The sequence below is a fragment of the Esox lucius genome, chromosome 24, assembly GCF_011004845.1.
Source record: "Esox lucius isolate fEsoLuc1 chromosome 24, fEsoLuc1.pri, whole genome shotgun sequence".
NCBI lineage: Eukaryota > Metazoa > Chordata > Actinopteri > Esociformes > Esocidae > Esox > Esox lucius.
Genome location: NC_047592.1, coordinates 18,074,048 through 18,088,416, shown reverse-complemented (window position 1 = coordinate 18,088,416; position 14,369 = coordinate 18,074,048). Strand labels below are relative to the sequence as shown.

The 14,369-nt window shown below is 39.5% G+C and overlaps 1 protein-coding gene across 1 annotated transcript; it reads left to right on the top strand.

Annotated features, from left to right (window-relative positions):
- Positions 1-5,008: 5,008 nt before the first annotated feature.
- Positions 5,009-10,933, top strand: LOC106023951 (GTPase IMAP family member 4). Its single transcript, XM_034290819.1, has 3 exons — positions 5,009-5,135; positions 9,254-10,215; positions 10,922-10,933. Exons 1-3 carry the CDS (start codon positions 5,129-5,131, stop codon positions 10,931-10,933), a joined length of 981 nt encoding a protein of 326 aa, XP_034146710.1. The 5' UTR covers positions 5,009-5,128.
- The last annotated feature ends 3,436 nt before the right edge of the window (positions 10,934-14,369 follow it).

The window sequence follows — 14,369 nt, the reverse complement described above, 5'->3', positions numbered from 1 at the left end:
TATTAATCTCAATGTGGCTAACCTTGTTGAATAAAGGGTAAATAAAAAATAAATATACATCCTAATAGGATGGAGATCCAGTGACTGTGCTGGCCATTATAAACAATTTACCAACTGACTGCTTCTTCCCTAAAAATAGTTCTTGCCTTCTAGGAGGAAATTGGTTATTCCAGGGCTTTGCCCCCTCTGATAGCAATTCTATCAATTAGAACTACTTAGGAAGTACAGTGGGAAGAACAAGTATTTGATACACTGCCAATTTTGCAGGTTTTTCCAAGTAAAACTTCAAAAGAATGAAAATCAGTGATGTGTTTGAGAGTAAATGTACACTCACCTAAAGGATTATTAGGAACACCATACTAATACTGTGTTTGACCCCCTTTTGCCTTCAGAACTGCCTTAATTCTACGTGGCATTGATTCAACAAGGTGCTGAAAGCATTTTTTAGAAATGTTGGCCCATATTGATAGGATAGCATCTTGCAGTTGATGGAGATTTGTGGGATGCACATCCAGGGCACCAAGCTCCCGTTCCACCACATCCCAAAGATGCTCTATTGGGTTGAGATCTGGTGACTGTGGGGGCCATTTCAGTACAGTGAACTCATTGTCATGTTCAAGAAACCAATTTGAAATGATTCGAGCTTTGTGACATGGTGCATTATCCTGCTGGAAGTAGCCATCAGAGGATGGGTAAATGGTGGTCATAAAAGGATGGACATGGTCAGAAACAATGCTCAGGTAGGCCGTGGAATTTAAACGATGCCCAATTGGAACTAAGGGGCCTAAAGTGTGCCAAGAAAACATCCCCCACACCATTACACCACCACCACCAGCCTGCACAGTGGTAACAAGGCCAAATTCTGACTCTACCATCTGAATGTCTCAACAGAAATCGTGACTCATCAGACCAGACAACATTCTTCCAGTCTCCAACTGCCAAATTTTGGTGAGCTCGTGCAAATTGTAGCCTCTTTTTCCTATTTGTAGTGGAGATGAGTGGTACCCGGTGGGGTCTTCTGCTGTTGTAGCCCATCCGCCTCAAGGTTGTGCGTGTTGTGGCTTCACAAATGCTTTGCTGCATACCTCGGTTGTAACGAGTGGTTATTTCAGTCAAAGTTGCTCTTCTATCAGCTTGAATCAGTCGGCCCATTCTCCTCTGACCTCTAGCATCAACAAGGCATTTTCGCCCACAGGACTGCCGCATACTGGATGTTTTTCCCTTTTCACACCTTTCTTTGTAAACCCTAGAAATGGTTGTGTGTGAAAATCCCAGTAACTGAGCAGATTGTGAAATACTCAGACCGGCCCGTCTGGCACCAACAACCATGCCACGCTCAAAATTGCTTAAATCACCTTTCTTTCCCATTCTGACATTCAGTTTGGAGTTCAGGAGATTGTTTTGACCAGGACCACACCCCTAAATGCATTGAAGCAACTGCCATGTGATTGGTTGATTAGATAATTGCATTAATGAGAAATTGAACAGGTGTTCCTAATAATCCTTTAGGTGAGTGTATATTTACTGTCATAAATATTAGCAACACCTCCTCCTTTTCGGGATGCAAGGGATATGATCACTAGTATTGTCAGGAGGAGAGGCCTCATTTAATGCAATGAATTCATCAGGCTTTAGCCACGTTTCACATAAACCAATAAACATCTAGTTTATGATCAGAGATTAATTAATTTACTGCAACTGCCTTTGGAGCAAGGGATCTAACATTTAGGAGTCCCATTTGGAGATGCAAGATGATACAGTCATTTTTATTTTTATTTGTGACCGAGGTGGAGGAAGGCTTTATCTTAATACGGTTGTTTTTGTTAGCACTACCTTGTTTAACTTTTCTCAACCTGGAATGAGTCACAGTGGCAATAGGTAAAGCTGTACTAACTACTCTGGTTATGCTATCGACAGACTCCACTATACTAGCAGGCTGGCTAACAGCCTGCGGTCTGACCTGCACCCTATCTCATGGTGAGGCTATGGGAGTGAGACTCCTGTCAATGTTCCTAGATAAAAGAAGAGCACCACTCCAGTTAGGATGGAGTTCGTCGCTCCTCAGCAGATCAGGCCTGGCCTTATTTCTGGGGGAGTCCCAAAAAGTTATCTACAAACTCTACCTCCTGCGATGGGCAGAACAGGATAACAGGGAAGTTAGAGAGAGCATTCCTTAGATTGGCAGGTGTGTTAAATTTGGTGTTATCGCTCTTACACTCCCTCATACTGGTCACTGGAAGTTTAACATGACACCTCATGGCAAATAACTGTCTGAGGATCTGAAAAAAATAATTGTTGCTCTACATAAAGATGGCCTAAGCTATTAGAAGATTGCCAAGACCCTGAAATTGAGCTGCAGCACGGTGGCCAAGACCATACTGCGGTTTAACAGGACAGGTTCCACTCAGAACAGGCCTCGCCATGGTCGACCAAAGAGGTTGAGTGCACGTGCTCAGCGTCATATCCAGAGGTTGTCTTTGGGAAATAGACGTATGAGTGCGGCTGGTATTGCTGCAGAGGATGAAGGGGTGGTTGGTCAGCCTGTCAGTGCTCAGACTATATGCCGCACACTGCATCAAATTGGTCTGCATGGCTGTGTTCCCAGAAGGAAGCCTCTTCTAAAAACTATGCACAAGAAAGCCCGCAAACAGTTTGCTGAAGACAAGCAGACTAAGGACATGGATTACTGAAACCATGTCCTGTGGTCTGATGAGACCAAGATAAACTTCTTTGGTTCAGATGGTGTCAAGCGTGTGTGGCGGCAACCAGGTGAAGAGTAAAAAGACAAATGTGTCTTGCCCACAGTCAAGCATGGTGGTGGGAGTGTCATGGTCTGGGGCTGCATGAGTGTTTCCGGCACTGGGGAGCTACAGTTCATTGAGGGAACCATGAATGCCAACATGTACTGTGACATACTGAAGCAGAGCATGATCCCCTCCCTTCGGAGACTGGGCCGCAGGGCAGTATTCCAACATGATAACAACCCCAAACACACCTCCAAGATGACCACTGCCTTGCTAAAGAAGCTGAGGGTAAAGGTGATGGACTGGCCAAGCATGTCTCCAAACCTAAACCCTATTGAGCATCTGTGGGGCATCCTCAAATGGAAGGTGGAGGAGCTCAAGGTCTCTAACATCCACCAGCTCCGTGATGTCGTCATGGAAAAGTGGAAGAGGACTCCAGTGGCAACCTGTGAAGCTCTGGTGAACTCCATGCCCAAGAGGGATAAGGCTGTGCTGGAAAATAAGGGTGGCCACACTAAATATTGACACTTTGGACATTTTCACTCAAGGGTGTATTCACTTTTGTTGCCAGCGGTTTAGACATTTATGGCTGTGTTGTGTTATTTTGAGGGGGCAGCAAATTTACACTGTTATACAAGCTGTACACTCACTACTTGACATTGTAGCAAAGTGTCATTTCTTCAGTGTTGTCACATGAAAATATATCATCAAATATTTACAAAAATGTGAGGGGTGTACTCACTTTTGTGAAATCCTCTACATTATTACTTTCAGTAGGTAATAAAAAGGGATTAGGGATAAATAAAAATGTAAATTGTCTTTATTAAGTAATTGTAGACATACAAAATGTTTTACTTTGTTTTATTATGCTGCACAACCTTTAGAAACAGCTGGCCCCAGAACTGATATAGTTCAACCATAAAGACAGGCATAATGACTTGTAAGCTGTTTCTTTTTTTAGGGTGGACTGAGTGTATTATTTTGCATTAGACTGATTTATACACTTCACACGTGTTCTATAAAAGAGAGCAAGGACGGCACACACATTTAGCAGTATTGGAATTAGATCACTTAAATATTATGTAAATGCATGACTGCTGTTAGCCAGAACGTGTTTAACTTTGTGAGACGTGATGCTGAAATGAAAAACCACTGGATCACCAAATCCAACAACACATGCATATAGAGGCTACTTTCCCTAGTACCACAGAAAACCTTGATAAGCTGTAGACGTCTCACAATTTCAGATCCGTGACTGTAAGCACTCTGCAGCAACCAGCAATAAAACACTGCCGCCTAGTGGACAAAGTGTGGACTTCACCAGAAGGAAGTCCAGAAACACGGTCCCCATCATGCAGTGATGTTGGTGTTTCATTACAAAACACAATTCCCTTTCTATCTTTCTATTGGCCCAACGATAATCAAATCGTAGTCCCTTCTTTTATTTCATGGGTAAAACTACCATATATTGCCCATATTGGTCAGTTTGGTTGGCTTCATTACATTTTAGAGCCTTTGCAAAAGCTTTTGTGAACACCTTTACTCACTTTCTCCAACAATCAACAGATGTATGCTGTAAGTGATTGTTGAATTTACATTATGGGTGAGATAAAGCTATGGTTAGACTGTTCTTTTTCATTGACAAATGTTGTATAAATTACATTTGTATTACTCATTGACTGCAATGTATGGAGATTTCTTTTATATAATTTTTTTAGTTTTGGCAAAAAACTTAGCATTATGATTTTTTTTACATTTTTTATTGAAGAAACATATGTAAATATACAAATACATTCAGGAGAACATAGAAAAGGTAACACAAAACACAAAGGATACAAAGTAATTAAATTAAGAATCTAAAACCTTTATGTAGGGAAACAACAAAAGAAAATGATAAAAAATAAATAATAATGATAATAATACAAATAAATAAAACAATGATGGAAAGCTGGTTAATTCTGAATATCCGAGCCATCACAAAATAATTGTCCATATAGTTTCAGGAATCTATCACATTTTTTATTGCTAGTTAAACTAAAATATTTAAGCAGTGAGTCTACTTCAACCAGAAAATGAGAGAAAGTAGGAAGTGAGCCCATACATTTCTGTTTATGAATGAAAAATTTGCCAAATAAAACAAAAAAATTAAAAATGTATTCTTTGGATGTGAAACTTAGCATTATGATTTTTTCATATGTGATATCATGTTGACGACACAGCTTTTTCTTTTCACTTTCAGAATTACAGAAATGCTGCAACAAAAACGATTGCACTTCCGTATAGACTCATCTAGCAGACATATCGGTTAGTAATGCTTCTCGGGATTTCGTACCAGTTAAGGTTTTTTACATCTGAATAGAAAGACATTGCACGTGTTGACAAGCATGGAAGGTGAGTTTGATGTTTACTGAGTTATTTGGGGAAAACGCTTTATAAGAGAGAAAAAGCCGTTAGAAAGCTTCTGTTTGATAATACAATCATATACAGTACTGTAAGTCGGAACAATCACCCGTCATTAGGGTGGATCTGTTTTTCGGCCTAACAAACGTATAACTAGTATTTTATAGCCTAGATAAGAAGTAGGGAGTGGACTCTGTACATGCCCTGTAAGTGTCGTGGAAACATTCCCTACAACTCAGGAGTTAGTGAATTCAATAGGCTGTTTTTATGTTAAACAGTGATTGCGTATTTTGTGGGCAGAAAGTGACAATAACCTCTTCAACAACAGCGGTAAAGGTAGTTTTACTTTCGATATTTGACACATATTCAGACATTCAAAGCTCAATAGCTCGCATTTTAAGCTACAAACCCGGGTTAGTCTCGTTATGAAAGAAAAAAGTTGGACAACACCGCACAGTCCTCGCTTTCTCGATTCCGCTCGTGGTTTTCAAACTGCGGGAGACATGTATGCGTCATACAGTCAGTCCGCACATAATCAAAGCATGCCGCAAGGTAGAGTCAACAAAGTGCATCATCAACATTTTCGAATCTCAAAAACTCTTTGACTACATCACATATAAACCACAAACCAAAGTTAAACTGTTCAGGAAGAAATGGAAGTGTGCTGATCTTTACAGATTGCTAAATTTTTTAAGGGATAATATAGATATGAATATATTTTCTGTGAAGACAAATTAAAAACAATGTGCAGATTACAATTACAATAGCTCCCTGATCACATGGCCTAGATGCTTCAAAGCACTAATGGTCAGAGAGATGGCTCACACATTGAAAAGCTTTTTGGTTTCCCAGTTAGCACCTACACAATTTTAAGGAAGCATTTGAAAATTAAACATTTCAATAGTTCTCTCAACATGAGACTGAGACACATAATGTTGATGCTAGATTATTTCCTGAATGGGGCTGCATGTTGCACACCCTTTAGTTTCCCCAAAATATGATTATTATTATATTTTTTTAAATACACATATGATAAAATCGCTTGGAAGTACAATAGCACCCTGATCACATGACCTAAATGTTTCAAATCACTCATGATTTTAGGAGGGAAGGCTCACACATTACACAGCCTTTGGTTTCCCCGCTAAGCACCTTGTAACGGTGAGGTGACAGACGGCTCTGTCGTCTCCCACTTTTCCTAGTTTCCATTAATCCACGAACTCCAAGCAGCAATTTTCTTGTCCCCATCCATCACGCACACCAGGTCCCAATTAGGTCATTAGTAAGTGTTTAAATGTTTCACGCCTGCTCCCCACACCTGTCAGTTATTGTTCTTTGTTGCTGTGTCACACGTCCGTGGTGATTGTTCGTTTTGCTGCTAAGACAGCAATTCACTTTTGTTCAGTTGTTTTTGTATTCGGTGTTTGTTTATATTAAAATCATCATATGGATGCGATTCCGCCTGCGCTTGATTCCTCCTCTCCACCACACCACCGTGACACACCTCGACAATTTTAGGGAAGCATTTGAAAATTCAAAATTTCAGTAGATACACTTAATTTTAATGTTAGATTATTCCCTACATAGGGCTGCATTTTGCACACCCTTTAGTTTCCCCATATTATGGGATCCTTTTCTTTTTTTTTTAAATACACATATATGACAAAATCGCTTGTATATTCAATAGCTCCCTGACCACATGACCTAGATGTTTCAAACCACTCTTATAATCTTAGGAGGGAAGGCTCACACATTGCACAGACTTTGGTTTACCAGTTAAGCACCTACACAATTTTAGGGAAGCATTTGAAAATTCTAAATGTCAATAGTTTTCTCAACATGAGCAGCATGTTGCACACCCATTAGTTTCCTCCAAAAATATATATATATTTTTTTGAATACACGTGTCTGACAAAATCACATGTAAATTCAATAGCTCCCTGATCACATGACCTAGATGCTTCAAATCAATCGTATAATGTTCAGAGGGAAGGGTTACGCATTTCACAGCCTTTGGTTTTCCAGTTAAGCACTTACACAATTTTAGGGAAGTATTTAGGGAAGCTTTCTCTGAATGAGACTGAGACACATCATCATGCTAGCTTATTCCCTACATATGGCAGCATGTTGCACTCCCTTTTTGAATTTTCAAAAACTTCCATAAAATTGTGTGGGGGCCTAACTGGGAAACCAAAGGCTGTGCAATGTGTGTGCCACCGAGGTGAAATCATTTTTTTATTTGAGATTTTCCCAGACATTCACATTTCTACTTTGGTTCATGCTTCCTTCCATATTTAGGGATCATGGTATAAGAGTAAACCTGGTACTTGCCGAAATGTCCGCAGATGTTTACAGTATCCTTAGTAACTCTCATCAACATCAGTCCGCATGCTAAATATTATACCACATTTCATATGGTCAAAAATGTCTTTATTGTTTTATTAGTAATAAATCAATCAATGGAAACACATTTCATTATGTAAATCTTCAATATCTTTTACAATAATATTCATAGAAACTTCAAACCTCATGTATATTATTCTAAGAATAGTTGGCCTACTTGTTCATCCTTTGTGGAAGTCATTATGGATTTATTAATAATAAAAAAATCAATGGAAACACATGTAATTCTTTATTCCTGGAGAAAAACTGCCATTATAGGACCTGGAGTACAAAAATCAAGAGGGCTACACTGGGCCTTATGTCAGGGTTTGAAAGTGTGTATACCACATGGTCGATTAGGGGGAACAAATCTCAGCTAAACAAAATATGGGCCACGCTAAACCCTTAGGGGTGTACAGTGACAGAGGGGATAGGAGACCATACCATGTTATAACATACTAAACCCTTAGGGGTGTACAGTGACAGAGGGGATAGGAGACCATACCATGTTATAACATACTAAACCCTTAGGGGTGTACAGTGACAGAGGGGGATAGGACACCATACCATGTTATAACATACTAAACCCTTAGGGGTGTACAGTGACAGAGGGGGATAGGACACCATACCATGTTATAACATACTAAACCCTTAGGGGTGTACAGTGACAGAGGGGGATAGGAGACCATACCATGTTATAACATACTAAACCCTTAGGGGTGTACAGTGACAGAGGGGATAGGAGACCATACCATGTTATAACATACTAAACCCTTAGGGGTGTACAGTGACAGAGGGGGATAGGAGACCATACCATGTTATAACATACTAAACCCTTAGGGGTGTACAGTGACAGAGGGGATAGGAGACCATACCATGTTATAACATACTAAACCCTTAGGGGTGTACAGTGACAGAGGGGGATAGGAGACCATACCATGTTATAACATACTAAACCCTTAGGGGTGTACAGTGACAGAGGGGGATAGGAGACCATACCATGTTATAACATACTAAACCCTTAGGGGTGTACAGTGACAGAGGGGGATAGGAGACCATACCATGTTATAACATACTAAACCCTTAGGGGTGTACAGTGACAGAGGGGGATAGGACACCATACCATGTTATAACATACTAAACCCTTAGGGGTGTACAGTGACAGAGGGGGATAGGACACCATACCATGTTATAACATACTAAACCCTTAGGGGTGTACAGTGACAGAGGGGATAGGAGACCATACCATGTTATAACATACTAAACCCTTAGGGGTGTACAGTGACAGAGGGGGGTGAGAGACAGTACATTGGATGTGGATTATACCAGTTACCAAATGCATAATAACTTTATTATGAGTTTTTGTAAGTTGTATGACTCAAGTGTGTAATTTCTCAGACAGAGGTGGGCTTAACCTGAAATCATGTGAAACACCTTGACTGCACACAGGTGGACTTTATTCTAGTAGTGATGTCATTTCTAATATGGTTTCACCACAGCCCATTCAGGTGTGTCATAGCAAAGGGGTGAAAACTTATGCAATCACTTATCTACCCTTTTTTATATTTTGCAGATATTAATAATATTACTTGTGTCAAAAACCTAAATTAATTTTGATGGATTTAATTCAAAAACAAAAATGTAGTCCCAAAAAAAGCTTTGCATTCATACGGATAATACAAAATATGTTCTCTATGTCACCTCTGTTTTAATTCTCTCCCCCATAGATTCCAACCAAATGAGGATTGTGTTGCTGGGTAAAACTGGATGGGGCAAAAGCAGTGCAGGAAACACCATCTTTGGGAAGAAACAATTCAAGGTGGACCATTCAGGCAACTCTGGAACACATAAGAGTAAAGCAAAGACCAAGTCTATCAATGGTAGAGAAATCACTGTAGTAGACACCCCTGGATTTTTTGACAATGTTGTCCATGATGAAAACCTGAAATCTGAACTTGTTAAATGTATTGTACAGTGTGCTCCAGGGCCACATGCTTTTCTCGTTGTGCTCAGATTGGAGAAGTACACAGCTCTCGAGGAAGAAGTAATAAAGAAAATTGATGAATATTTTTCACCAGAGGCCTTCAAATATGCCATAGTCCTCTTCACTCATGGTGACCAACTACCCGAAGGAACAACTATTCAGGATTTTGTGGAAACAAATAAGAAACTGAAGGATCTTGTGGATAAGTGTGGAGGACGCTGTCATGTCATCGACAACAAATACTGGGACAACGGTCATCCGGATCCGTACAGAAACAACCAGCACCAAGTGTCTGAGCTACTCAACACCATAGAGAAGATGGTGAGAGAGAACGGAGGAAGGTGTTACACCAACGAGATGCTCCAAGCAGCAGAGAGACTAATCCAAGAAGAGATGGAGAGAAATAGAATGGAGACTAACGGCCAGATGTTAGAGGAACAGCTCAGAAAATCTGCCACCCAAAGTGTGTCTAAAAGACTTGTAATATACTTAGCAGGGGCAACAACAGGAGCAGTGTTGGGAGCTTTTCTTGGGGCTGTTGGGGTGTCATTAATAGTATATTCAGTTCTTACTGGGTCAGGGAAAGTTCTAAAAGCACTAACTAACGCAGCAGCACTAAAAACAGCATCAGGAGGAGCAGCAGCAGCAGGAGGAGCGGCAGGGGGAACAGCAGCAGCAGGAGGAGCAGCAGCAGCAGCAGGAGCGGCAGGGGGAACAGCAGCAGCAGGAGGAGCAGCAGGGGGAGCAGCAGCAGGAGGAGGAGCAGCAACAGCAGGAGGAGCAGCAGCAGCAACAGGAAGTGTTGTCAGTTTTGCAACATATGCCGCTGTGACACCAGTAATACTAGGAGGAGTAGCAGGGTTATTAGTTGGAGGTGCTGCAGCAGATGAAGCAGAGACAGTGAGTGAGGCCATAGATAAATCATCTGAGGCAGTCTTTGAGATGGCTGATAAAGTCATGAAAATGATTTATAAAAACAAATAATTGTAGGGGGTATGTACAATTGAATTTATTGTATATAAAATTAGCAGTATATGCATTGACTACACCAATCAGTATCATTATACAACCCTGTTTCCAAGAAAGTTGGGATGCTGTATAAAATGCAAATGAAAACAGAATTTAATGATATGCATATCATTTATCCCTTTATTTAATTGAAAATTGTGCGAAGACAACATATCAAATGTTGATTTTTATTATTTTTTTAAATACATGCCCACTTTGAATTAGATGCCAGCACATTTAAAAAAAGGTGAGACTGGGGCTTGTTTACCACTGTGTTGCATCACCTCCCTTTTTTTAACACATGTTTTCAATGGTTGTCTGGTCTGGACGGCACCTGGACTCTTTTAGTTTATTAATCTGTAAAATCTCTTAACATCAATTTTATGCTGTCATGTTCTTATAGCTTTATCTTTAATGACAATTTCAAATTAAGACTGCTTGCTTATAAGCATAAAAGGCAGAAATTGAACAATACTTAACATTCGTTGTTGTATTACAAATTGACGGAGTACAGTGACTTACTACATAGACAATTCTAACACCTAGCTGTAGCATGGGGAGTTATCACTATTTTATTTATGTTGCATGCCATAGCTAAAATGTATGTTTTCACCAGGCGCATTTCCACCAAAATATTTTCTAACAGATAACTTCTAAGCTAAGCATACATTACAGATCTTTTCTGATTAAGGTTTGTGTATAAACATCTTTAACTATCTTTGAAATTGGGGACCATTGGATAAAGCCAAAACAATTCGGTTGTATAATGACACATCTATCTAAGGTGGCCAATCATCAGTGTTTAATTTGAGATTTAGGTTTTATCAGTTCAGATTCCGTTTCTGCGGCACATTCTTTGTATTTCACCATCACTGTGTGCAATTTTATAAAAATTCTGCTACAGTGATCGGAATTGAATAAAGGTGTCTATTAAATAAGCCTCCATATCTCCATATCCAAATCATACATTATTGGTTTGTAACCAGGAAACAATTCAAGTATTTGGCAAAAACATCCACTTTGAACTATCATTGACCATGGTTCTTAGTCCAGGACTCGACAGTCTGTTTGGGAAATGTCTGGGATGCCAACGATGCCTTGTGCTGGTAACAAATGTAATAGACTCAGTTTGGTAGAAGTGTGGATTGGCTACATGACACAGATGGTGTGATACATGCATAGTCAAACCAACATTTGATTTGATAGGAACAGCCCTGACCCATTCAGTTTTCACCATGGTCCTAGTACCTAGAACAGAGAGAAGATAAAACATTTCTTAATGCTGAATGTACCCACAGATGGAAACAGTTGGTTTATGTCAAAAAGCTTTTGCATAGACCACTGTACTTATTTAGACCACCACAATTACTACTATGAGTGTGTTTGACATTTTCAACGTGTATAACTGCTTTGAGTGGTTTGTGTACGTTTGATTAGATTAGATTCAACATTATTTTCATTGAAAACAAGTACAAGTACAGCGCAACGAAATGCAGTTTGCTCTTACCAGAAGTGCTAATTAAAAAAAAGGTATATCCCCCAGGACACTGATTGCCTAGCACTGTGTCCTATAGGCAGTCAGTGAGCCACAAGTGCAGAGCAGACCCTGGCGTAGTCCCACATCTGTTTGTGAGGACAATGGCCGACAAGATTTGCCAAGACAACACAAACAAGTCTGAATGCCACCAGAAGTAGAGCTCTAAGGCCAGCCTGTCATTTCCTATTGTCATTATCATGCAGCATGACAATAACAGTAAGATTGTGAGACTTGAGACAGTATGAGCTGTCAGAGAGCACCAAGATACTGGAGTGCTAGTCTGAAGATGGCAAATTACAGTTCTAATCGAGCTGCAAACTGACAGTAGGTACAGGAATTACGAAAATGTTTCTTCCTCGCTGGGCTGTTGAAGTCACTTTCTTAAGACTGAAGAGGTAGAGTGGGACTACAGGTCTGGCAGGTATAGATCTTCTTTGAGAAAAAGGACATAGTGACCCTACTCCCCCGGCACAATAAACAGCGTAAGACCTTGGGTCTGAGTGAATCCACAACATCACCACAAACGTCTTAGAGACCGGTGTCAATCGTTTTACATACTAGCTAGTGATGTTACAATGTCACAATGTATTATTATAAAATAGATAGATGATCTGCTCTAGTACGGTACGGTTTATAAAAGTTTATTCTAGCTAACGTTAACTATGCAGACGTTAGCTAGCTAAAGTACTGAATAGGTTAAAAAACCTTCACGTAACACATGCAGTGGACGGGCTATTTTGAAAATATGATCATATTGAATGAATGCACAATTAATTATGAGAATTTATTTGTAGATAAAAAAAAATATGATTTGATATAATAAGTATTGTGAACATATCTTGGGCTCCCAATGCTCCAAATAGGGATAAAAGATGAGCAGTGGCCACTACAATATTTAGAAATCTTCATGGATAACATTAGCATAAAAATTCAATTTTGCTCATGTTTTGCACATATTCTGCCCAGATAACCAGGACCACTGAATGGCTGTTCAGATTGGACAGTTCAGACTGTGGTGTTTCTGTAATATAGTTGTTTTCTTTTTTATATCATAGATAAGGATATCAGATACTTTAATTATATATTGACCGCCAAACTGGAAATGTCCCTGGTTTTCATTTCAGACATCTGGTCACCTTATCATCAGCCCATTTGCTAAGGTTTTGAACCGTGGAAGATAACTAGCTTAATTAACAAAACATAAAAAAGGAACGCAGATAGGTTTGCTACTCAGAGGAAGGAAAAGCAATACAGTTTAAAAATGAAATAGAATATGTGCAGGGATTTTCCTGAATATAAATCTGAAAAAGCTGTCCGCCTACTCAAAGTCTCGCACCGCCTCTGGGTGTCGTCATGGTAGAACACAATTTTGCACTCAATAGCTAAATAGTCTACCAGCGAAATACTGCATTGAATGTGACCGTAGGAGGAAACTTTTTTCATATTGTCAGTGTTGCCTGATGGGTAGGATTCCCCCAAATTGGGCTAATTTTAATGGAAGAATGCATAATGCCTATTGGTGCCCAAATGTCTGAAACAAAGATGGATATTTTATATTATTGTTACAATCATTTCAGTAGTGGGTGCAAAATATATGTTTGACTAAATGATTGGATTACTTTAGAAAAATGTATGTGTTTGATGTTTATGTAGTTAAGATGAATTAATCAGTCAAAGTATATGCTAAAAAAGGATAATAAAACGTTTCGAAAATATCAATTTCAAGCATAGCATGCTGGGAACATTTTCATTTTAAACATATAAAATTTGAATAAAAGTCAGTAAAACATAAACATTTTAAGTTATTGGGAACATTTATCTAACTTTTTGAGTTACACTTAGTAGAAACATTTGGGTATGAAATACATTAAGGTTTACAGTGTATTAATGCATCCACTGCATTGGATACCATGATTCACATAGAGAATTATACATAATATCTCACATTAAATGAGTGCATCATGGACACTGTGATGTTGACAGCATTACTGTACTGTCCTGATCCAGACTCACACCAGTACACTCCACTGTCCCCTGTGTTTGTGGAGGTGATGGTACATGTGGACCCTGTTATTGATCCCCAGTTAGGGGAACACCCTGACTCCACTCCTGTCTCTGTGTATCTCATCAGTCTCCATCCAGTAGAGTTCCCCTTCAGATCACAGATCAATGAGAGAGACTTTGATGTAAAGTGTTGAGTTCTGTTGGGACTTATTCTGACAGACACTGAAGACTGCAGATCTGCACAAAGAGAAAGAGACACAACTATAGTCATAATATATACAAATGATCTGATCTGAAAGAAAAAAGATAA